Here is a 27583-nt window from a genome sequence, read left to right on the forward strand (position 1 = left end):
GTCAGCTTTATAATAATATAATTAAAATTAAAAAATGAGACGAGTACCAATAATATTTCTAGATAAACGTTTAGCACAGTTAGCATTTAGAATTAATGTCGTTTGAGGTTTTATCCATTTTTCGAACAATTGCACATCACTCATCCACCGTAAAAAATATTCATCATACCTATATAGATAACTTAAGTATAAACAATGTTATCATAAAGTGTAAATACTAAAAAACAAACTTATTACTAATAAGACATTTTTCATTTTATTTCTTCTAAATTTTCTGAATACTTTACTAATCTTTTATCTATTGAAAAATTGAATTATAGTTTTAGTCAATACTATTATTATTTACCTACTACACTGAAAATAACTTAGTTTTCATTATATAATTATTTGTTTCGAGTGATATTTTATTGTACTTGTTAATATTTTCTTAACCTTTTTATAAATGTGTAATTAAGTTTAATAAATTGTATTTTCTAATGAATATTTATACAGGTAAATGGTTTTGAAATTGTTACAATTTACATATCATTAATCTTGTATAAATATTTGTTTCTATTAAAAATCAATATTTAATGAATAGGAATTAAATATAAATTTTAAAACATTCCAACAATTACGAAGTACCTAGTGAAATATATTTATATTATCATCAGACATCTTAACAATTAATCGTTATATCTATTCATTTTAGATATCTATATTTTAATATTAAGTCAGGGGCGTCATTTCAATATTTTTTTTTGGTACGTATTGAGCAGGTCACTATTTATTTTTTCTTGGCATATTTGACATTATTAATATTATAGTAGTATAACAATAATTATTAACACAATTAAAATTAAGTAAAATGACATAATACAAGCAGTAAGCAGTGAAAAATCTATAAATAATACCTAAATTTAATACATATTGAAACTTCAACAGTCAAATTAAATAAAAACAATTAACAATATAAAGCAATACAATAGCTGATATGCACAGAATAAATCAGTAAAATTTGTGGTTACTAGTAATAATCATACAATGGTTGTTTTGTGATTATTAAGATGTGATCAATCAATCAATTATCAACTTTCATAATATTTAGGTACATATTAATTTATTATTTTAATATAGTTATATAAATATTATTTTTATTTTTTTTGTGATGTGGCCGGCTCGACCATGTGCATGTAAACAAAAAATTTTTGATATACCTAATAGAATTTTTTTTTAAATTTTGTGGGCCAAAAATTACAATTTAGAATTTTAGGTACACAAAATGTATACCCTGCGTACCTACCGCAAATGACGCCCCTGTATTAAGTACTTAAAGATGAATGTTTATGAAAAAAAAGATAAATAAAAGTACATTTTCTAAAAATTAATTTGGCATAAATGTCTCTATGTTACAGATTATACATAATACAGATTAAACATAATAATGTAAAAATTAAGAATAGAAATTCAATTTTCACATGGTATTGTGAATTAATATATGTATATATATATAATCAATGCTAATGTAATGTTTTTACTTACAAATACTCTCAAATTAACTTAATGAGTAATGACTATAAAAATTATAATTCTCTGTTAAATACCTACACTTATAAATTAGTCTTGAGTCTCTTTAAACTTTTAATTTGAATTTTTGTGCTTGTGTTTATATATAAATACTTATCATGTTTTAAATTTAATGTTGACAAACACTTATTTTCAGTTATGCTAAAATGGATTAAATGTGTTATACAAAGTTCACTTTTTCTAATAATACATTTTAATTTTTAAATACTTTTAAAATGTACTATTAATATGTATTTATTACTAATTATTTATTCAATATTTATCCAATTTGAAAATTTTCAGATTATTCTCAAAAATGTCCAGATTGCCACAAATGTTTTTATTCTGCTACATCATTATTAGTACATTTTTTTAGTCATGTCGGTGAAGAAAAATTAGTTAAAGCCGATAATAATGAAAATAGTTCAACTTCTAAAAAAAAACCTGTAGAAACTAGCAACTATGCATCTTCTAAGCCATTAAATTTGACAGTGGGTGAAACTTTTAATCCTTGGAAATATTGTTTAGCCACATATGAAGAGAATAATGATGAATCAGTTAAATCATTTAAAAAAGTAACTAAAAAAAGTAAAGAAAAAGATAAGACTTTTGAATGTAGTTTGTGTAATAAAAAATTTGGGTGGACAACTGATCTTAAAAGGCATTTACTCATTCATACAGGTACCTATTCATTTAATGTTACTTAGGCTATCAATATTTATTATTAATTGTTTTAATTAAATGTATTGTGATTTTTTTATTTAAAGGAGAAAGGCCTTTTAAATGTAACTCATGCCAAGCAGCATTTACTAGGAACTTTTTACTCCAAAAACATTTTGCTCGAGCTCATAAAAAGATATCTGAAGATGAATCAAAAAAGTTGGAGAACCATGTACACGCCAATGTTACTGAAATCAAATTAAAAATGAAGGAACTAGAGTGCCAACAGGAACGTAAGTCTGCTTCAGATAATGATAGTCAATAAAATTAATTATTTTAATTATTTTACTTGATTAAAACCATGTAATCTTAATAATAATTGTTACCAAAGAACTTAAAATGTGTACAAAATTTATATTTGAGATATATTTTTATTTAATTGGTATCACAATATTTTTTTGTAGTTAAGTGATAAATTAAACATTTTTTTTTTTTTTTTTTTTTTATTTGATTTATGTAACAAGTAGTACCACAACTGTGCGTACTTTAATTAAAAGTTCATGGCAAATAACATAGTAATTTTAAAGTGAAGAATCCCCATACTTATATTAAATTCAAGTAAATAATATTGAAACTAGAAATACTCAATGGCCAATATAATATTAAATATTAATATTTTAAAGTTACTATCTAAACTACCTTAATTTTATTTTTATAATACATTAGAAAAAATTTCTTCAAAATAGTATTTATAGTTTTATAAATATAAAAATAATAAGTATCCAAAAGAGTATAGATTTCAAAGTACATTATTTATTAATAATAAAAATATTAATCTTCAATTTCTTAGTGTTTTTTGTAAAACTAATATTATATAGATAGGAACCTACTACCTACCAATTTCAATTTTTTTATACTATTTGTTTTTTTAATGAAATAATTTTTTTTTTATATAACTATTAACAGAACTTTACTTGTCTAATAATAATATGTTTCCTATACAAAAATCAATAATAATATGTAACCTATATGTTTTTGAGATATCCAACAGCATTAAATTATTTTAATTCAGCCAAGTGCATTGGATTAGTACATATTTTACGTATGTGAATTTGCAATTTTTTAAGCTATACATTTTTCTATAATCTATAAATATATACTGAAATATTTTGTTAAAATTATTTGAGGTCTTGCTAAAATCATAAATCATTTAAAGGTTAGATAATTACAACTATTTGTAAGTAGGTTGTGGGTATTACAAGTATCAAAATAATTTCTGACTTACAATTTAATAATATAATGTATACTCTAATATTTTATATTATTTTAACTTAAAAAACTGTTTAAATTATAAAATGAATTATTTTTATTGTTGTTTAAATAATAATAAAATAGGTAGGTATACGTATTTAATTTAAGTATATTAACTATAATACCGATCAGATATATTTTATATTAATTTTTTTTCACAATTATCTACCTACATATTTTAATTTTTAATTATTATTCTTTATTGTTTAAAATGTAAACTTATTTTTTTATATATCTGTAAGGAAAAACGTGGGGGTGGAGGATTAAGTGTTTAAGTGCTTTTTGACATTTTTTATTTTCTCTTAACTCATTAGGTGGATTTCCATAGAGCAGAGTTAGTTGACTTAAGGCTTCTAAGTTCTAGAAATATAACTATCCTCCATCCCCTACTCTAAAAATTAACTTAATGATGATATTATATACCTTGTTTACTAATTTTACTACAAATAGTAATGAAATTATTATTTAAAAAATATGTTGATGTGCCTAAGTTTTCTCAAATATAGGATCCAAATTAATTATTTGAATATTGTAAAACAAACATATTTTATGATTAGTATAATATACGTAATGAGAACAGAATATCCCTACTCCTGTGCTTGAATTTATATCAAATAGAGGTTGGAGCTTCTTCTCTTTATATAAAAAATTAATATTATTCCTTTAAAATTTTTTAAACTAAGTGATTAAATAATTAAAAAAAACAAATTTAAACATTAAAATTCTAATTTTTACCCATTAAATTACTTACTAAAGATAGTAGATACCAATTTTTCTGTTCAAAACTTAGTGACTGATAGATAGTAGATACCTACTGGTAATCTTAAAATATAAGTTTGAAATTGTTAGAAAATAGCTATTTTAATAACAGAGAACCAAAGAGAGTAATTAGAAAAATAATAGCTTTACATATAGGTACTTTGCATTAGTGATTTTAAACAATAATTATATTATAATATTTTATAATAATTTAATATTTTTAATTAGCATTAGAAGGTAAATGAAATGTGTATTTTTATTTCATGTACCTACTGTATAATAACTAGTCATGTCTAGTCTTAGTTTTTAATATTAATTACCTTGTATTATTAAGTTAAGTATACTGTATGACAATAAAAAAAACAAATGACAATAATTTTGTTTGTAACAAAATAAAAACTAATGACAATAATTTTTATTTGTAACTTATATAAATAAAGACTTTATTAAAAACATATATGATCAATAATTATTTATAATACAATACTTGTTGCTCAACAAGAAAACATAATATAAAGATATATTATATAGGTAATGTTTTTAGGTACATTAGTATTTGGCATTTGAGCGAAAGGTGGTAGTACCTTGCTAAGAAATTAGTAAAACTACTATAATAAATACATTGTAATATTGAGTTTTTAGGAATTATTTTTATTACATATTAACTTCCCATAATTTTAAATTATTATCCATTACTTCATGGAACCAAGCTCGTTTTTGAATGTCCTTAAAAGCCGGCGCCAAGGTTTTTAAGTCGAGCTTAAGTAATGCTTCATTGCCTAACATTCCATTTAGTTCACTTAATAGTTTTGTGTCTCCGTGTAATTTCAGTAATGAGGCAAAGCCAAACACAAAAAATTTCACTCTTAGTTTTTGGTGTGCCCAATTTTCAACCGTCGCATTACCACTGGCTGATTGTATTTTACCCACATGTTCTGCATACCATGGTGAAAAGTATCCAATCAACTCTTGGTTGGAGATCTGTGACACGCCTTTTGTTTTTAAACGTTCTTTAATGACTTTGTAAGCGTTTGGAGCGTATACATACACCTAAACAGTTAATACAAATTAAATATATATGTAATATTATATTGGTATTTGGTAGCAGTGAATTATTTAGAAAAATCGAATTAAATAGGGGAGGGCATAAAGAAATTTTAACTGCATAATATACTTCTTATACTTCTATCAATATAATATAAAATGTGTATATATATATATATGAGGTTAGTTTCGTACATAATTATTACAGAATATTTTGTTCACATATATCTAGTCAAATACAAATCAATAATAATATGTAGTATAAATAACGTAATTTTTCTTTTGTAGTTATTGAAATTTATTGTAAAATTTAATGCATCCACACAAATAGACGATAAATAGTGGTGAGGAAGCAATATAAGCACAGTCAGGGACGCTGTGCTCTACATCCGTAGCCCTGCAGTAAATACGCCTTTAATAAGTAATATAGTAATCGTATTTAAATTTCTTTTTAATACTTGTTTTGTATTTTATAATACCTTTTCTGATAAAATCAATTCAAGTTTACTTAGATTTCTAAGTACTGCAATAACATATTTTTTTTAAAAAAACATTCAATGAAAATCTTATTCTGTTGTCAATGGTTATTTTAAATTATTAATTACAATATTTCAACGTAAAGAAAAATTAAATATTGATAAATTATTTTCATAAGCGTTTGTGTGAATTATATTTTAAAATAAATATTATTAGGTGATTATATTTTAAATAGAATGTATAAGAAATATTAAAAAATATTCTAGAATAATGGTAATTTTCAAAAAATTTTTCAATAATGATTGATATGTGTTTAATTTTTAAAATATATTTTATAGAGAAAGGAATAAAAAATCTGATAAAATAAAATAACATACAATATCATTCAAGAGTTCAGACAGTAAAATTGAATACATGTGGTAACCTGTAGGTAATTGGTATAATATTTTGTGCAGATGTAATAATAAGCTTTCTTGAGCAATAATTTTACGACGAATGCCTTGTCATACTATCGCGCGTCATTATATCGTAATCAACTGTGTTTAGGCTTTAATTGCCAATAGATTAACTTACTGTAGGACACAAAACAATGAACACTTACCTGATAGAGAGAATTGCCTGTGACATATGACGTCACGTAATGAGATCCAAAACTCCTGACGAATTCAATGACCGACAAACTATCGCCGACATTAACAGAGGCCACCTGTTTGGCCACTGGCTCGTGAAGGTCAGTGCTCTCCATATCCATTGCTAAATTGGCAGTCTCCCTATGCCTAGCCACCCTGACGAGAACATAACAATGATCTCCGGTTACATAAGACACGTCTAAACCTGCATTGAAATATTATACACATCGATGATTAGTGGGTATATAATAATTAATAATGAATAATATACTAAGGTAGATATTGATGATATTGCAGTGAATTCTTTCGAAATAAACCAGATCAATTCATTTTGTGGTACCTATTTATGCATGAATAAAAATGCATTTTATACTATATTATACATCGTAAGTGATTTTCTAATTAATGTTTTTGACTTATTTCTAGTAATATGTCTGTGTATAAAATATGTATATTAGTATCCAACAAACCTAAATTTCTAGCCAACGTAAATTTGGACCAACTACCCGTAAACGCCTGCCACGGTTTCTCCAGCCTTTCTACGGAAAAATCTCTAAAATAGGCTTGCAATAATTGTTTAACATTATCACAAAATTCCATGTGGAAGTCCCCTTGGAAGACTTGACCACCTCCTCCTCCGATGCTTCTTTTAAGACTAATAATAAAGTAAACATACATTATTTTTCAGATTCAGATACAATAAGTATTTTAATATATATTAATCACACTAATATATCTGTAATATTATTTATTCAATACCAATTTTCTATTTACCTTTGTTTTTCCGGTAAGTTCATAAACACGTCTACCGTGGGTTCTCTGAATATCCATGAATGATCAGTGTCATTTCTGGGGACCACTCTCATACTTATGCTAAAGTATCCATAACGATTAAATACGTTGATGGCGTTACCCACTTTAATGTCCGCGTAAGCCTTCTGTTGAAGCCTTAACGCGTAAATAATAAAGATCATTAACGCCTTGGCCCCATCGAGGCCCATTGCTTGACCTATAAAATGATAATATACACTATATTAAATTGGTATAATCATAATCACAGCATTCAGGATAATATCATGCAGCGTGAACAAAAATAATTTTTTATTATATTTTTAATGCCTTTAAATATTAAACACTTAAGTACAAGAATGTCACGAATATGGTAGTATATAGGGAATACACAAATACATTTTGAGTGAGATATAGTGTTGTGTTAAGTATGTGTAATATACAATATATATATATATGTTTAACCCATACTATATATTGACATTTTCAACTCTCAAATGATTAAATCGTTATAATTTTTTAAAAAAATTGCAAAACTTGAAGTTATAAAAAATCAAATCAAAAATATCTGATGAATGATTGAGTTGTTCCCTATGGCCTATAGTACCTATAGGCCCTATACCATGTCCAGCGAGAAAGCGTGCCGATTTTGCGTAGCCCTCCCCCTACGTCACCATGCTATTAAAATCGAAACCTAACACGAGGATACGCAAAAATACACACACAAAAAAAAATGTTGGTCGGCTTCTCGCTAGATAGAGTATGATAGTAATAATGGAGACAATGGAGTACTATAGTACTCAAAGGATAGCTAGACTAAACTTGATGTTATAAATATACATATACCTATATTATGACAAGAACTGAATAACCACATACCATAGTCGTCCATAATGTTCATTTTACATATTATTATTAAAATACATACATTTTATTAGTCATAGTATTATATTTAAATTATAATTAATATATGGTAACTATAATAGGTATTTAGTAAACCTACTGTTTTATGTTTGTAGTGAGATAAAACGTGATTTTAACTGTATTATTAATATTTCATTGTTTGTATATTTAAGTGTCGATAATTAATGTATGACCTAGGTGGCTAAGTAATGTATAGGTATATATATATATATATAATAATTAATAACACAAATTATTACATAGGTACTACGTGTCTATCTATATACGTAGATAGGTACTCTACTACGCCTTGTACACTAGTACACTTTAAAGTAGGTACATATAATCTGGCACCCAAATAACATAATAAATAATAATAACGTATATAGATACAACGAAAAACTATAAACAATATACACAGTATATTATACGCGTATACGAGACATGCATGATTAAACACGGAATGACTATTATATCTACCAACTAGACCAACTATTTTCTATAATAAAAAGTATAAAATATCACATATAGGTAGATATGAGAATATTTATACATTATTATGTATGTACCTACAGTATTTTATATTTATTCACTGTCTATACCGACTGCTGTTCTTGATTTTCATACAAAAATTTCAAACTGCTTAGGTGTAATAGCGCTAATATATTTTTATTTTTATTTTAAGTAAAATGTAAATTTGTATTCTGTCGTGAATTTACTTATACCATGGTATTATTATAATATTATTAATTAGAATTAGGTATAATGTATACGTTAAACTTTAATTGATATAAGTATCTTTAATTAAGCCAGTATTGACAAAAAATAATAAATATAAATTATAATACATGTAAAATTATAAATGATAATAATTCACAACTATAATAATCAAAAACAGGAAAGTTATAGGAATTGCATTACCATTTGCATCCGTTTTCACATTTTTGAATAATGAGGATCATTACCTATATACTCACTCATTAAAGGTGAAAACTTTATTTGAATTGATTTACGAGCAATAGCAGTTTCTATTGAAGAGAAGGGAGTGAATATCTGGAGGAAAAAGCTAGGGTTGTTTTATATTTTTATTTGATGAGATATCAATTACATTCCTAAACTAAAAAATCATCTGGGTTTTTTTTATAAACTGTAAGAACTGTTGAGTGACATAGTTTAACCTAACCCTTTTATTACTTCACATAAAGAGAATCAACGAATATAAAAATGCATTTATACGTGTTATATTACGTACCTACATAAAAAATATTTTCATTAATAGTTACACCATAATCATTTATTACCGACATACTAACATACTATAAATTTAAATTTATAAAATAAGCTTTATCCTAACGACTTTAAAATTTAAACCAATATTAAATATATTGTAACACAACTAAATTTAAGCTCTAAAATTTTCTACGACATTATCTTATTAAAATATGATGTACTATTAGTACCTACAGTACTAATATAGTTATGCCTAATATGTTTAAATCGCATGCATTATTGATATACATGATTCATTATCATGGAATACTTTTATAATGCTAAATATAATTCTGGCAAAAACGTATATTTATTAAAGGAAAAGGCGATGAAATTTGATTACTATACATATTACATATTATTGATTTGTTTTCATAAAATTATAACATAAAATTTTCTATGTAATATAAAAGTAGAAATAATTTTAAGTACCTATCATTAATATTTATAACTAAGTTACATTACTTCATTGTTTTATTGCAGTGTTAATATTAAATACACATATTTTGTAGGTAAACAAAATATTAAAGTATCTAATTAGCATTATATTACTCAAGAACTTAATTTGATGATTAAGATGATTGATTACAAAATAAATTATAGATAAATGTATATATGATAAAAATGATTTGAATAAGGGAGATTTACAGTCCAGCGTTTCACAGAACCCTCCAATATTTTAATTCAAATTATTAAATACTAATGTTTCTGATATACATACGTAACACGCATGGGCGCCGCGAGGGGGGTGCAAGGGGGTGCACTTGCACCCCCCTGGCTTTTCAAAAAATGAAAAAAAAAATGAATGGTATTATATAATATAATATTTATAAAATCAAATAATAATAATATAAATTATTATTATTATATCATATAAATAATAATTACTAATATTATATAATGTATATTAGAATTAGAAATCACAATATACTATGCACAAATGCACCCCCCTGATAAAATTCCTGGCGGCGCCTATGGTAACACGTCTACAAATATATAATAATTAAACTATATTTACTAAATACTATTTATTATAAATTGTTGTGTATTATTTACTTGTTATGACTAATTCGTTAGTGTAATCATATTATGAAATTTTGATTAATTTACCTTATTAAAATCGTTCATACGCAATATGAATTAAAAACAATTTCAAAATCAATTTTTTTGAATAATGACGACATGTTTACGACTTTACAGATAACTATATATAATTAATGAAATATTTTTAAAACGAGCAGATTCTCATTATTATATATTTATATAATCTTGCAGTTCATTATTCAATCATGATTCTAACGAATCAAAATGATAAAAATAAAAAAATCACTACCATTTTTACATTGCTTTGTTAAAATAAATAAATAAAGTTTTCATGATGCAATATACAGTACCTATATATCAGTATATGACCTATGCATCTTTATTAAAAAAAAAAAATCTTTCCAAAGACTACGTATTATTAGTCGGCAGCGTTGCGCAAAATTCATTAATGTCTATAAAAGAGATCGACATAAAACATAACAAAAGATATAATTTTGAAGGGTACTTAAAAACAGTGCAATAGTATAATAATAATGATGATGTATACTGTGTATGTTGGTCTTGCAGTCTATAACTAGGTAGGTATATAATATCTGTATGACTGTATAATATACTTTAACAGTTATACTAGAACTATCGTAACTTGAAATTTGCATCAAAATGCAATTCACAAAACTTATTATATCGTTAAAAATGTCCAGGCGAGATCTTGCAGAATGTTTCTCAGTACTGCAGTTGTTTTGATTTTAGTATACATTCCGGTTCATAGGTAAGTACGTAATTATAAATTATAGTAGATCGTCCGAAGAAGAACACTAGCGATACACTTCCGTGACGGTTACGGATATTTTACTTTAAAAATCGAAGAAATCATTATACATCTATATATAATAACAGGTATTTACATATTATAGTTACATATACCTACTCACGCCACTCCAATACCTAGTTTAATATATAATCGCACATTATTATACGGATATTACGGTTTTTACGACCATTCCTCGGATAATGTAAACGATATAACATTATAAACAATGTGTTTTATCTATTATGTACATCAACTGGTCGTCGACGAAAAAAAATAAGGATATTATAAATATGGTATCTATATTAACGTTATGAACGTCTGACCGGCCCAGCACGCATACCTATACCTAGGTACTTCATTTTAGTACCCATGTAATCTCGTAGACTAGTAATAATATTATAATATTACATTGGAAGTAGACACGCGCTGTAGGACGGTAGGTAAGACGGTGTATATTATATTTAAACATGGAAATCAGCACGCGTCGTCATCACAATAAGTCCCTTGCCCGATTTCGAAACAAAATTTATTATTATGGTAGTTAGGTATATACCTACTATGATATTATATAGGTACATAGTATAACATTGAAAAAAATCGTGAAATCTCCTACCCATCGCGCAGCAGCAAACTGGACATTATAGCCTTCAAATTATTGCAAAAAAAAAAAGCGCATAATATTAACGTTATTATATTCGGATTGTTTTACACACACATTCAAGACACAAAACCCGAGTTGTACAAAAAAATGACTACAGAGGTTATCTATAAATATATTATATTTATTTAGACAATATTATACGGGTGTGTTCGTGTGTATAATGCATTTACTATAATATAGTATAACAATGATGTATGTGTGTGTATGTTTTAAACATACAATGTTGCCTTAGGGGAAAATTGTCTATGTAATATGTTTGTAGCGAACAAATAAAAACAATTTGTTGATCTCACCTCCGTGGTGGCCGGTCCGGGTGTCCTTCGACAGATAAAAATTCCAAGATTTGATCTCAATAAAAAACGGTGTGCACTTATGTTACGCTCGTTATACATATATATACATACAAGTGTGTTTGCGTATATGTATATAGACAATTTAGGAAATGATGACCATCGAAAACCACTAACTCGAGTAGTATTCATTGTCCCAAACATATAGGTACATATATATCCACGCGGAAACCTAAACATAGTATTACCTGTGCATGTATATTATATATATTATATAAAACACGTACAATAGTAAATATTATACTATCGTAATTATATCGAATACCGGAGTTAATCACATGTAAATATGTAATATAATGTTAATCTGTGGTAATCACGGTAAATAATATACTGTCATGATGACGTACAGGATGTATACACGGATTTGACTGTTTGACACTGAAATTAAATAAAAATAATATGTTGTACCACTCACTCGGGAACTCACCAGCTATGATCTACCACTCATGCATATTTTTATACATATAATATAAAAAGTGATTCGCCAAGTATGCTCATCTCCATTTTTTCTATAGAAAAATCTGAATTTTGGAATTTTTAAGTAGGTATATTTAGATCCATATTTTAAAATACTTGTATAATAATATATTTTAAGCCATTTAAAGAAAATCCTGTTGTAATAGGTACCAATTTCTTACGGTAACCGTGTAGGTATAGGTAATAAATTCTAGATTCAATGTTACCTCTATTTTCTATTTTTGTAAAACCATTTATAATGGCTATTATCCTTAATATACACATTTTAACAACTCAAAAGTTACCTATTTGTTCAAATTTTAACTAAGATACATGAACATTTAAAATAATGCCATCTGTTTAATATTGTACAGTCAACACTTTTTGAGGCTAATTCTTATTTGAGAAAAGAAGTTTGTATCGCTACAAGATACTCTTGAGTTTTGGTTATTAAATAGCATAAAAAATCTATAAAAGTAATTAAAAATTTTTAATTATTTATTTTGATAACAAAGAATATTATTTATTTATTTATTTAAGATTATTTATTGAGGTTCACTAAGAAAATCATGTCGAGTGCAAATGTGGTCTTTGAGTGGAACTTAAAAACGTGATCGCCAAAAATCAGTACTTGAATAAATTTGTTATTAAACGAAAAAATGGGGGTTACAAATTTTATGAATCACATTTTTTATGAATATACAACCATTAAATTATACACACACAGCATACAATTTTACATATATATATATATATATATATATATATATATATATTAGTTTTATTGTTTCGAGTTAAACCAAAAAACGATTTATATACACACCATATATAAGCTATAAAGATATATAACCTAATGGTATAATATGTATAATACCATTTATACCTAATATATATATCATTCAACTATTAACATTTACCATAAGTTTATAACTGCTACAAACCAGCTAACAATATCCTGAACCCGTCGGCTCTACAACTAGAGTTATGTATATTATTATTATTATTATTATTACAGGTGAGCGTTGCGGAACTAATGAAGTAATAACAACGTACCTACACCCTGAAAAGTGCATCGATACGAGCCGAATCGTATAGTTCATATTTAATCTATATGTATATTGACTATACATAGCTAGGTTAGTCAGGTAGGCATAGGTCTGACAATATTATTATTTATTATTATTACGACCGAACGCGGTCGCAGTGGCGTTTTGTCCTATAGCTAGGGTGATGTAATGTCGAACTCTTATTGTAGATACCTACCCACAGTGACACGCCTGGATGGTTACGTCCTGGATTAATTGACCAACCGATCGTGACATACCGAAATCGGTAAGTAGGTATGTTTCCACAAAACAAAAATACCACCAGTTACCACTCACCTGATAACTCGACCAGTATCAGTATCAGTGGCGTAGTTACGGGGGGGGGGCAAAGGGGGCGCTTGCTCCTCAACCTCTTCTGAAAATTAACTTTTAAACAAATTTTGGTAGTTAAAAAAACTTCAAATTCAAGACTTGGTAGACAAATTTGCTGAAAAAGATAGGCGTATAAAATTATAAGTGTGATTATTATTATTATTATTATTATTATTATTATTACAGGTGAGCGTTGCGGAACTAATGAAGTAATAACAACGTACCTACACCCTGAAAAGTGCATCGATACGAGCCGAATCGTATAGTTCATATTTAATCTATATGTATATTGACTATACATAGCTAGGTTAGTCAGGTAGGCATAGGTCTGACAATATATTATTATTATTATTACGACCGAACGCGGTCGCAGTGGCGTTTTGTCCTATAGCTAGGGTGATGTAATGTCGAACTCTTATTGTAGATACCTACCCACAGTGACACGCCTGGATGGTTACGTCCTGGATTAATTGACCAACCGATCGTGACATACCGAAATCGGTAAGTAGGTATGTTTCCACAAAACAAAAATACCACCAGTTACCACTTACCTGATAACTCGACCAGTATCAGTATCAGTGGCGTAGTTACGGGGGGGGGGGAAAGGGGGCGCTTGCCCCTCAACCTCTTCTGAAAATTAACTTTTAAACAAATTTCGGTAGTTAAAAAAACTTCAAATTCAAGACTTAGTAGACAAATTTGCTGAAAAAGATAGGCGTATAAAATTATAAGTGTGATTATTATTATTATTATTATTATTTAATTATTTAATTATTATGAGTAAATTTTAGTATTTATACAAAAATAATATATTTTTTTAAATAAATGTAGGATGTTGTATAGTATTAAGTTGAAAGTTCTATATTGTATCATTTCTTTTATTATTTTCATTTACTAAAATTAATTACCTATTATTACCTATGTACTTGTGTATTTGACTTAATAAAATCCATAATTATTATAAACAATTTTGAAAGTATACCTCCCCCCCAACTAAAATTCCTAGTTACATCACTGTTTTGTATGTAGATACTATATCGAAAACATTTTAAAATATTATATATATACCTACAACTGTACTCGTATATTGTACAGGCAAAAAACAATTTTTGTGACATTATTGTTTTTGTATTAATAATATTTGGTGGGTATCTATAATATAATATATAGAATAAATGATAAGTTATAATTTGTACATTTTTTTGGTGTTTTTGTGGGGTTTTTTCCTTCAACTATTTTTGGGATAAAATTTAATTAAATAAAAACTTAATTTTATATGTTTGAATGAGTCCGTTGAACTCATCACAAGGCGTACGTTATGCGATGATAAGGTATTAATATATTCGTCTACAGCTTAGTATATTCGTTCAAAATTATCACAGTTGTGCCGAATACTTCATGAACATACAATATATTACGAGTGTGAAATCATAGAGTGTAAGTATAGTGAATAACAAAATCAATTTTTATAATTAATGGATTTAAGATTCAATTAAAAAAAAATGTTGTAATGCGAGATTCTACGCGATGGATTTATAAAAATTCATGTAAGTGTTTTTTTTTTTAAATTATTTTATAATAATGTAATCTTAGACAATTTCAAAATACCATCAAAGCTCTAATTTTTTTTTCTATCAATTATAAACAGTGGAAACAATTTCATACATTATTTAAGAAATTACTAACCTCTACGTATGTCGTGTGGATAATATTTAAAAACCAAAGAAACTCAAATAACAAAAAAATATTGTTTAGACTTAATTATAATAACCCAAAAGTATTTGTGGAACTCAATTTAATATTAATAATTTTTCCGGAGTTTTTATTTCACGATTTATAATATATATGTATGTATATTTCATATTTGAGTATATATATCAATATTACTAGCATAATTCACTATTGGTAAACAGTAATATCAGTAGTAAATCTAATCCAATTTTTGATAGAGAGTTTATATTATCAAATAATCAATATTGTGGATAGGTAAAATATTTTTATTTTTTGGGGTCACTGAAAGTAAAATATACCTAATTAGTAATTATAATTTATAGATTTATAAATTACCTATATATATTATATAGTGTATAAAATTATACGTTCATAATTAGTATCGTCACTAATTTATTAATAGAGCCAGCAAATATACTAACTATATTATAACATGATGATAATAAGACGTCTTCAGAAAAGTTAGTAGTTAAATATTAGCGATAAATTTTTTAGAATATTGTGGCTCTGCTGTAGATATGTTTTTTTATGTTTAAATCTATATTATACAAAGTTTATACAGTATATAGGACCTATATAACTGAATTAATTCAAACTTTAGGTACAATTCGGCACGGGTTAACCTTGTTTGATTGCCTCAAAATTTTTCGTAGGTAATTCATTATTATATGCATACACACGTTTTTAGGGAGTGAGCACAAAAAAATGTTGCTATTTTTTTTCCCTATCTATAGCTAAGGAACACCCTAATATAGGTATGCTATTTTTTCTTTAAAATAAACTAATTCAAATTTTGATTTTTAATATACATGTTAGAAACCATGAAACTAGTCGTTAAAATTTGAATTTAGAATTTAGATACATCATCAACATTTTCAAAAAAATCATCTGCTTAAAAATTTACTTAAAAACGGTAGCTTGTAATTTTTTTTAAAAAAAGTGTTTTTACATCAATATAAGACTATATAGCTTTAAGAGTGTACCTAGAACGCTAGAACACTTCTTAAATTGTATAAAAATTCAAGTATTTAAAAATATTATACAGTATAATATTAGAAATTTTTCAAATCGATAAATTATTATGTTCCTATCAACGATTAGAAATATTATGACATATTTAAAGGGAATGTTTGCTTATAGATAGTTCAGGTTTTATATTTTGCCACCCCTTCCCGGAAATGTAAAGGTATCAGTTAGGTACGCCACAACCCACAGTATATGATGAATATCTCTCTCGGTATTTTTCATCCAGTTCAATGTAAACAAAATTATTATATTGTAACGACGTAAATTGTATAAGAATAATATCTTTCAATAAAATCAGTATGTTTTTTTTAACCAACAAAAACATTTTTAAACTTTTTATCTACAACAGTCCCATATACATCGTGCATTATGTTTTGTACTTAGTATAGTATAGTTTACTGTATATAGTGGTTTTTATTACACACTTAAAAAAATAATAATAACTAAACAATTAAACATAATATACGAGTACAACTACTATATCGTGTCTACATTACGAGCTAACGTATTTACTATTACTATTAATTTAAATCTTATTGTACAGTTGTACACATTATATAATATTATTCATTTGTATTATATTAATACGCGATGCGTGTCAATCGTTAATCGTTCAATAATCGATCAAGGCCCCCCGTTAATGGTGATTTAAAAAGATACGCATATCGGTAATATTTTAAAACGTATATAGTTTTATTTCAAATTAGATTCGGCTTCTATCCAATCCTTGCGGGCCACATAATACATATATTATTTACGAATTTAATTTGTCGACCTAAGGGCTAGACATAATATCTTACAATTTATATTGTGTTTAATATACTACATAGATATAAACTAAAATAAATTATATATATTATTTTTCGCTATAGAACGTTCTGTTCTGAAAAAGATGTACTAAGATGTCTCAGACCTTGATTCAAATTAATAAGTATCGCGTAAACACGCTGTGTCTATGTATTATATATAGCAATCTAACTATAGGTATACCTATAGTAGTATACTATCTACTTTAGTAGATGCATCAAACATATTATACTACAGGTTGTAGCGTAAAAGCGTGTATAAATGAAAAATAGTTTATTATGTGTACTGGGTGATTCTCTTATGGAACAACACTCATTATTTCAAAATCCATGAAAACCAGATAAAAATCAAATTTCGAACGAGTAATTTTTGAGTTATAAGTATTTAAATTTTTGGTGAACGGAGTATTAGACCAACATTTTGCGGTGTATTCCGCCCGAACTCTGCTAGTTGCTACTCCGGATTCCAAACACATAAGTTATACTTATAACACAAAACTTCTCGTTCGAAATTTGATTTTTATTATCGAAATACTACAAAAAATATTTTGTTTTCTAATATGAAATTGAAAATGCATGTTGTCATTAAAAAATTAAAAAACTTAAAAAAAATATAACGATAATTTTTTTTTTTTAATGCTGTTTATTTTGACTGGAAACTATGTAAAAATAATATTTTTAAAAACTTTTATGGATTTTGAAATAATGAGTGTTGTTCCATAACAGAATCACCCTGTATCTCTACCTAAAACTCGAAATGCACAATGTTTCAGTCGACCTTCGTATGTACGCCGCGTTACCAAAATGCACGCCAACTCGGTTAACCAGATACCGTGTCAAGCATCAATATCGAAATATTATACCTATCTATACCTACCTAATACTTAGTACTTATCCATGCGCAGCGCAACATACTGCAATGTCTGCCGTATAATATGTATAATATATTTTCATATACATAGGTATACAATATGGACATTATACAGTCTATCTAGATAAATATAATAAATATAATAAATTGTATATATATTATACATATTATATGGCAAACAGAAATTTATAATACAATTATGTATGGAAATTAACAATAGTATCGTGAATAGAATATAAATTATAATAATATAGAAGTCGCTATTATTGTTGTAAATGAAACAGTTAAATTAGATATAGGTTATACAAATAGGGCAGATCTGGATCAAAAAAAAAAAAAAATTTTAACCCGTGGAAGTGGAAATTACGTGACTAGTTAAATTTTTGGAATTTTTTGTATACAACCAAAGATTTTTATGTACTTACATAATTGAAAACAATTAAGAACGAGATGTTTACCTTTCTAAAGCTTTAATTATAGTATAACTATACCTAATGGTTTATGTATGTAGTAAACGGCTAATTATAAATATTACCTATATATTTCACCGAATCTACCGGTAAAATAAGGGCGAGACTATTTTTTAAATATATGTAACATGACAATATTATAATATAGATCAATTAAGGTGTGATGTATTTAAATTAAAAAAAGCGGGTAAGTGGGTACCGCTCTGCTGTACATTAGGTGCCGTGTGGATCACTATTATATACATTTTAGAAGTGTTAAATTTGAATCCAATGATAGTTATCATTGTATACGAAAGACGATTCTGAACGAAGATGATTTGTCAGTCTAGGATATAATTTCCAGTAGTTGGTGAAAAAGGTGGTTTTTTTTAATAGCCTGAAATCTGAATACACCAAAATTTAAGTTCTTTTATAATTATTGTAAGCTAAACTTATGAAAAATCTTGTATTAAATTTTCAACTCTTAGCTACTTATGCAAAATTTTTTATGAATAATACCTACAAAATAATTTGCAAATATTCATGATTTTGACGAATTTTTGTCAATATTTTAACTCCAAATGCTAATAAAAAAAAGTTGTGCCTGTGTATTTTTATAATTTTTTAATAACTATAAGAATAACATATGAGAAACTTTGTATACAATTTTCAAGTATTTTGATTGGGCCAAAAAAAATTTTCAGAAAAATTGAAAATGTCAGTTGTCTATAAATAGCTAATATAATAACAAATATTTAAAATCGTTTGAGGATAAATCATTATCGTTACGCGATTTCGTAAAAATTTAAAATTCAAGCGCACTTAAAATTTTTCCTATAATGATGCTTCGAGTTTTTTCTTTAGCTACTTGAAGAAAAACCTATGGAAAACTTAGTGTTGTATTTTTAATCCTTAGTTATAAATACAAAACATTTTATGATTTTTCAACTTCAAAATTACTTGCAAATTTTCGCGTTTTCGACAGATTTTGTAGAAACTATAAACGCTTATAAAAAAAATTGTGATTAACGATTTTTTAGCTACAATAAGAAGAACTCATAAGGAACCTTGTATTAAATTTTCAAGTTTTTTTGGTCATCCAAAATTTTTTTACCGACACTTCAAAAAAAAATTCACATAAAAATCAAAAATGTCAGTGGTCTATAAATAACTCAAAAAAAATTAAAAATTTTTGAAAATTTAACTGTATATAGATAACACTAACATAAACATTTGATGAAAATTTCAAGTATTTACAGTAATTAGTTTTTGAATTACACCCATATAAAAAAATCGATTCGGTCGAAAACTGGTTTTGCTTAAAAATTACCGTTTTACCGTCATTTTTTTTTGTTTTTCTCGATTTTTTTGAAAACTGTTCGAAAATATTTACTTTTTACCTCTATAATGCATCAAGGATATACTACGTATATAATTAATTATATTAAATAATAATTAAATTATTACAATAATATAACATCACTTCTAAAAAAATGCAAAAATTCTATCAAAGTGTATCGAAAATAGCAAATGATACGAATATTATACCAATATAGACATATAGTATGAATGTGTGATGTACTGATGTATGAATATAACCTTGTAATATATTATAATTTTTTTCTGGATTCCAAAATAAAATATTCTTAATAAAAAAAAAAAAAAATAAGCATACAATTATTTTGCAATGAAACTAAAAAGATTCAATGTGTAATTATATTATAATATGTTTATTTTTATAATATAAAAACATATTTTAATGATTATATTAATATTTTTAAATATATATCACAAAACTATTCATAATTTTAATGTTAATAAGTAATAACCTCGTTTATTCATTAATTAAGAATTAAATTTAAATTAAAAAAAAAAACCAGGGAATTCGTTCTGCTTTATAGTTGGTTTCGAATGTACTCGATATTGGTCAGATCACTGAAATTAATCTATTACATTTGAATTCATTAATTCAATGATAAATTATACACAATTATACATCGTATTTATATTATAAAAGATTAACGATAATGAAGTGATACCCGTGTTAATTTCTATTTATAAGGACGTATATAATAATATATTTATATTACTTATTATTATTGATACGGTAGATTGAAGTAGCTTTTACTAAAAATAAGAAATACCTATATTATTTTATATTATTGTTATTAACATATAAATCAATACATACTTACCATACTATAGTATTATAGTAATATTTATCGGTACTATTGTATAAATAACTTAAAATTGGTCTAAATATTTTGAAAATGCCATTGTGTGTAGGCAAATAAGCAATGATAATATAAAACAAAATAAAAAATATGAAAATATTTCAAGTATATACCTACAGTTTATATATTTTTTTTTAATTTACAACAAAATAACTAAAATTGTTAGAAGAGAAATTGTTATTGTTTATTTGAATATCTATTTTGTTCCAAATTTTTTACTTCAAGTGTCTCTAAATATAGTAATAAATAATAATTATAAATAATTGTTGAAAATTTTAAACCTCTATAGTTATTTTATATTTATGAATTACAATAAAAACAATTTGTTCAAAAATTTCAGTAAATGTTCCAGGTTTCCCTCTGTATTTTTCTAATTTTACCCCAGTATTAAAACATTTTGGCACATTTTTATCAAAAATCATCTTAATATTAAAGCATTTTTCTGATCCAAAACATGATGACGGACACGAAAATAAAAAAACATACACATTTACATACCTGCAAAGTAAATAATCTATACATTGCTCACTTCATTTATATAATTAAAAATCCATAACTAAGTTCACTATCGTATACTTAAAGTAATTATTCGTAGTACCTATATACTATATATATTAATTAGAAATTTATCAGTTGCATTCAATTTAAAGGTCTTAAAATCTTAAGAGTACAGATTTTAATAAACGAAAACAGGAAAAACAGGAAAAATACCAGTGATATAAGAATTTCTTCAAGAGCAAATTACCGTTATAACCCAGAAAATATTAAAATATCAAACATGTTGATATAATAGTATCACGTCAACATATTAAAATGAAAATTTCGGAGTACTATTTCTACTATAAGATTACTAAAAATTAAGCATATGTTGATACATTATTGCAATACTTGCAATAGATTCCTCGATCTATTCAGAATTTAAAATGTATTTTATGGATTCCAATTTTGAGTAAGTATACTATAATAGAGACTCTGTTACTGAATTATCTAATTAAAAAAAATAATTGTTCATAATATTATTACTTGTTTTATCATTTCCCAATCGACCCAATCCCAATACAACAAAATTAGGTTCACTGTTGATGACCTACATAAAAATGTTTAAACATAATATGAAGATGATTGCCAAATTTCTTACAGCGCTATGAAGATGACCCATAAAAAGGTTTTACTCCATTATTGGCCACTTTCAGTGAACATAACTAAAGGAATAATCTGAAGATTATCATCAAAACAATGTTTTTTTTTAATAATCCATTTATCAAAAATATTGAAAGTTTAAAAGCTTAAAATAATACATTTCAAATTGTATAATATTATTGCATAATAAATACAGATATCATGTATTACTTCTATGTATATAATTTTAATTTATAAAATATATTTGTACTAAGTACTTTTATTGTTATCTCGTGAATTTTGCTCAATTAAAATTTAAATAATTAAATAATAATACATTATTATAAATAACGACATAGGTTATAGGTTATTGGTGTAGGAATAAATAATGTAATAGTTTTAAAATCAATTTTTTTTATATGATAACCTCAAGATTAGAATTTAAATCACTAGTTTTAATTTTATTCTAATAATTCGTATAGTTCTGATGTAAAAATTATTTAACTGTTTAAAAAATAAATCTGACCTTAAGGTCGAAGAACTTGGAACTATATTACTATATATGTAATATATAAACAATATACCTACCTAAACCTTATATTTTATTCTATAGTGACTGACTTAATGGTTTCACGTTCATTGATATCATGTTCAACTTAAACTATTGTTCAAACACAATACTATAATTTGTAGTTAATTTGTAGGGTATCTCGATAGTATCTAACATGTATTATTTAATTACAAATTTGAATACAATCAACAATCAAAGAATCAAGAGAATATTATTTATGCCAGTAGGTATACAGTATACGTAAATATATTTTTTATAATAGGAATTATTTAATTCCATGTACCTATAGGTACTGAGTAAAATGACTATCTTGTTATAACACTAATTTAAGATAAAGATGTTATTTAAGTATTATTTTATTTTTGAAATAATTTATTTAACCATTTCTTCTACACTACTGCACATGTTTTTTCTTAAAAATACTTACATTCTTATACTTCAACCTCGTGTTATTCCAAAACAAACAATTTGATATAATTAATATTAAATTTCATTGTCATACGATTATTTTACGTATCACTATCATACACATGATAAATACAGCTATTTAAAAATGAAACACGTAAATAAAAAGTCCGAGATTCACAAATCATATTATTGGCCAAAACAGAGTAGGCATTATTATTTATTTGATTATCTTTGTACGTCTTTTTAAATTTCACTTATTTAGGTGTTCGAAAAGCACGTACGCAACAGGTCTAAAATTTAAATGTATACCGTCATTAAACACGTCGAATTATAAATACCTATTTTGATTTCACTTGTTTTAGTAATATAATATATATTAATATATTATTTTTGAGATCTTATTTTTAATTATAAAATAGCAATCATACACTCCTTCGATTTACATATAACATTATACATTTACGAGTAAATATACGTGTCATGTACGAAATATTATAATAAATAGGTAGGTATATACATTTTACATAATATAGCTGAATATTAAAATATAACTTTTTTCGATAATTTACCAATCCTTAAAATATAGCATTAGCTAAATTTAAACATTTTATAAGTAAATTTTTTTTTCATTTTATTGCAATTTTTTTCTTTGATTTTAATTTAAATTACTATACCTATAATAATTAATATTTTATTTGAAAAAAATCACTTAAACTTTCTCCGGATTAAACACGTAAATAATATTTTTTCGACTTACTGGAACATGTGGGGAGCCCAGAGTAATTTTAACCAAATTTACATGCGTCCTCTTTAGCCACAGAATTAAAAAACTGGCTATATTTTAAGACCAATTTCTTACTCATAACTTATTTTATGTCACCGTTTTTCACCCTAGTTGTTACATACTTTTGTGCAATTTTAAATTGTGAGGGTCATTTGTTGATTTGTGTGTTATACTATCGGCTGTCAAGATGTAACATTATTTTAAATTGCACGAACTAGTAGGTGCATATTAAATCAGTTGTATTAAAAATAGTGCAAATGATACAATAAATGTTATAATTTATAGAGTTAAAATAAACTGTTATTATAGTTTATATAGGAAATATGACTATAATTTTCATATGGAGTGTGTATGGTACAAAAATTTTGGTATTTTAGCCTCTGATTAAATAACTTTTTATTGACACGATACAGATTAATTCAATTATTGTAATATTTTATATTATACGTATAATATCTACTTTATCAAGCTATACTTTGAAACTATAGTTAGTCAATACAATATCAATGCATATCAAGGTTATTCTAGGTCTGGGGGCGTTTATATTAATATAATAATAATAAAAAAACATAAAATACACCAAAGTAAAAGTAGATATATATACGAACAAAATAATGTAAAAAGAATCGTTTTAAATTAGATAAATACGCATTGTAGTTATAAGCTATATCTATAGGGTGTCATAATTAATGACATTTATTTTGATAAAGGCGGTAAAATAAAATAATATATTGTACTACTTTCTATTAAATAGCAATGTTTTAAACGTATCATTATGTAATCAATGTTTGTAATAATCTGATAACTTTTTGGCAGTGATGTTTTGCATATGCCTATAACATGATATAACTTGACCTTGAGTGTAGCCATTTATGATTGAAATAAATTTTGATTTTGTTTTGATGAGAAATTTATTACATAGTTACTTATTTACAATTTACATATAATATATTATTATATGATTCCAAATCCAAACGTAAGAGAAAAAATAATCAAACTGAAATGTTGATATTTCGTAGTAAAGCCAACGGCCTCGTGTAAGTACCTACCTATTTATTGGTGGTGTGAATTCGTGTGCGAGATGTATACATATTATTATAAGTTAACGTGCGCAGACACTTGTTGCGAAAGTACTACTATATAGTACTATCAATTGCGAGAATCTATTTTGTAAGATAAAAAATAGACAGAGGGTACAGATAAGCGTGTTTTAGTTAAAAAAAAAAAAAATTATAATACCTAAATTCAACAGACGACTATAAGTGTCTATATCTATGTAAATTCCCGACTAACGGACTGATATTGTTACAGAGACAGACTTATATTATGACTTATGAGTTATGACATATATTAATCGCTGCAGTACATTTGTACCTACATAATATTACAAAACTAAAACTCTAAATATGTTAAGATTGCGAGGCGAATACCATGCGCTTTTCTCGCATAATAAAATAATAATAATGTACATAAATATTACGATTAAATCACAACGGGAGAACGTACCTATCTACTGCAACGTGCGCGGAGCTTTTCTAATCGTTAAACTCTTGCAATCCATGCCCGCCGCGGAACTCCGTGACACAATAATATGATATTATTTAATATATAAATATTAAATTGAAATATTGCGATTTATGATGATTGTATTATACACGCGGATGAAAATATCGCGATCAGGTATAATATTCACGAACGCACGACGTATACTATAATGTAATGTAACAATAATAATATTGTAATTTGTAATTTTGTTACGTTTGGCGCAGCCGAATAAAATCTTAAAAAGTTAAAAACCGATGAAAAATAACCAACAGAGAACAATCACGGTATTATATTAATTTAATTATTATACATTTATACATATATAATATCTGTGGACGATGAGAAAACTCGAGTATTGTCGTGTATGAACGAAAATCAAAATCAAAAAAAAAAAAAAATCGAACCGACGTAAAACGATAAAATATATTAGAGAAAAGGTAACGAAAAGGTGCACGACTGGTATTATTATTAATGATAATATAATATATGATTACAGAGCGTCCGTCGCGATCACCGGTCGAATATCGAATCTACAGCGCCGCGCGGTACTCGCCGGACTGCGTGTTGTTGCTCTCCGCGGGCCGCCGTCGCCAGTCGCCACCGCTCGGTTGCGAACGCGACGCGCGCGCGTTTTTTCTCGCTCTTCGGCCCCTTCTCCGAGATACGCGCAAGTTACGCGTCGCGGGCGCCTCATATAATTACAATAATAATAATAATTATTATTATTATTATTATTCACTAACACGGCTTATTGTATAATAATAATAATAATAATAATACGCTAGTGTGTCGCGGAAAACCAGTTTCGTTCTTTAGCGCTATGATAAACACACGATATTATTAGAATATTTATTATTATTTTATTTTAATATATACACACATATCGGTCATCGTGTGACGGTCGCGCTGTTTTGGACGTACAGTTACACAAACACGAACGCTGCCGGTCGTCATCGTCGTCTCTCGTTTCAACTCGTATACTTCATCCTCGTGCGTGCGTTTGTGTACCTAAATGCCATCATAATATTATTATTATTGTGTATAGGTATGATTTTTATAGTAATCACTAATTACTGTTAGTGTATTACGCTTTTGGTACATCTGTAATGTTACTGTAGTGCTATTATGGTTTATTATCAATAATTTACAATAATAAGTGCATTGCAGTATACGCCGAAACTTGCAGCGTGTACATAAATAAGGTATATTTTTATACGGCTACATTTTGTCGGTAAGACGTACACCGCATCAGTCGTCATTCATAAGTACGTTACAATATATATTTGTGTTACTTATAGCTGGTATGTACAATATAGTTAACCTATTAATACTATAAAGTCCAAATTTTTACTCTCTAAAAAAGTTTATATGTAATTGCTCAATTACCTACACATAACCGCAGTCAAGATATATTTTTTGTGTAAAAAATAATATTTTAGTTAAAAAATAATATTTTAGTTAAAAAATATCAAGAAGTTAGCTTTAATTATGGCGGAGTGGCACAAATAGCTATTTGCCTAGGCGAAAATCTTTCCAGCGGAGAGGGGTTTCCATTCAATATGTATTTAAAAAATGTTGATCGTCTCCCTCTTATAGTCAAGCCTGATCATGCCATTGAACCTTGCTACTTAGGTTTTCTTTTTATTTAAACTAAAAGTATAAATTATTTTGAATGGCGTGATACAAATTAGAATTAAGTTTGTACCGTTTGCATGCACTTGGGAATTGGCATTAGGTATATTTCAATTTTCTATTTAGATTTAAATTTACAAATACAATAATTATGTAGAATTGTCAATTATACTTAAAAATGAATACTTATTGTTTAATTAAAAGAATTTTAAAAATGTATATTGGTATTGAAAATGTAAATATGTACTTATAAGTTATAGGTTGTAATTATTCAAATAATA

At 26.2% G+C, this 27583-nt stretch overlaps 2 protein-coding genes across 2 annotated transcripts; one reads left to right on the forward strand and one right to left on the reverse strand.

The window, feature by feature from the left end:
• The first annotated feature begins 237 nt into the window (after positions 1–237).
• On the forward strand, positions 238–4730 carry LOC114125799 (zinc finger protein 543-like). Its single transcript, XM_027989574.2, has 3 exons — positions 238–492; positions 1849–2226; positions 2313–4730. Exons 1-3 carry the CDS (start codon positions 477–479, stop codon positions 2528–2530), a joined length of 612 nt encoding a protein of 203 aa, XP_027845375.2. The 5' UTR covers positions 238–476; the 3' UTR covers positions 2531–4730.
• Positions 4669–26251, reverse strand: LOC114125810 (torso-like protein). The gene is made up of 5 exons (XM_027989584.2): positions 25632–26251; positions 7200–7434; positions 6896–7080; positions 6398–6630; positions 4669–5325 (listed from the first exon to the last, which is right to left on the reverse strand). The coding sequence occupies exons 2-5, from the start codon at positions 7424–7426 to the stop codon at positions 4930–4932; spliced, it is 1041 nt and encodes a 346-aa protein (XP_027845385.1). The 5' UTR covers positions 7427–7434; positions 25632–26251; the 3' UTR covers positions 4669–4929.
• Between the last annotated feature and the right edge of the window lie 1332 nt (positions 26252–27583).

This window comes from Aphis gossypii, chromosome 2 (genome assembly GCF_020184175.1).
Source record: "Aphis gossypii isolate Hap1 chromosome 2, ASM2018417v2, whole genome shotgun sequence".
NCBI lineage: Eukaryota > Metazoa > Arthropoda > Insecta > Hemiptera > Aphididae > Aphis > Aphis gossypii.

Bases quoted from the DNA above. Each gene is read 5' to 3' on its own strand.
- LOC114125810 (XM_027989584.2), bottom strand. From the start codon at position 7,426: ATGGGCCTCGATGGGGCCAAGGCGTTAATGATCTTTATTATTTACGCG. The intron at 7,081-7,199 runs GTAAATAGAAAA...CTTTATTATTAG, and splicing joins AACTTACCGGAAAAACAAAG to TCTTAAAAGAAGCATCGGAG. The intron at 5,326-6,397 runs GTAAGTGTTCAT...TTAACTGTTTAG, and splicing joins CAGGCAATTCTCTCTATCAG to GTGTATGTATACGCTCCAAA.
- LOC114125799 (XM_027989574.2), top strand. The intron at 2,227-2,312 runs GTACCTATTCAT...TTTTATTTAAAG, and splicing joins GCATTTACTCATTCATACAG to GAGAAAGGCCTTTTAAATGT.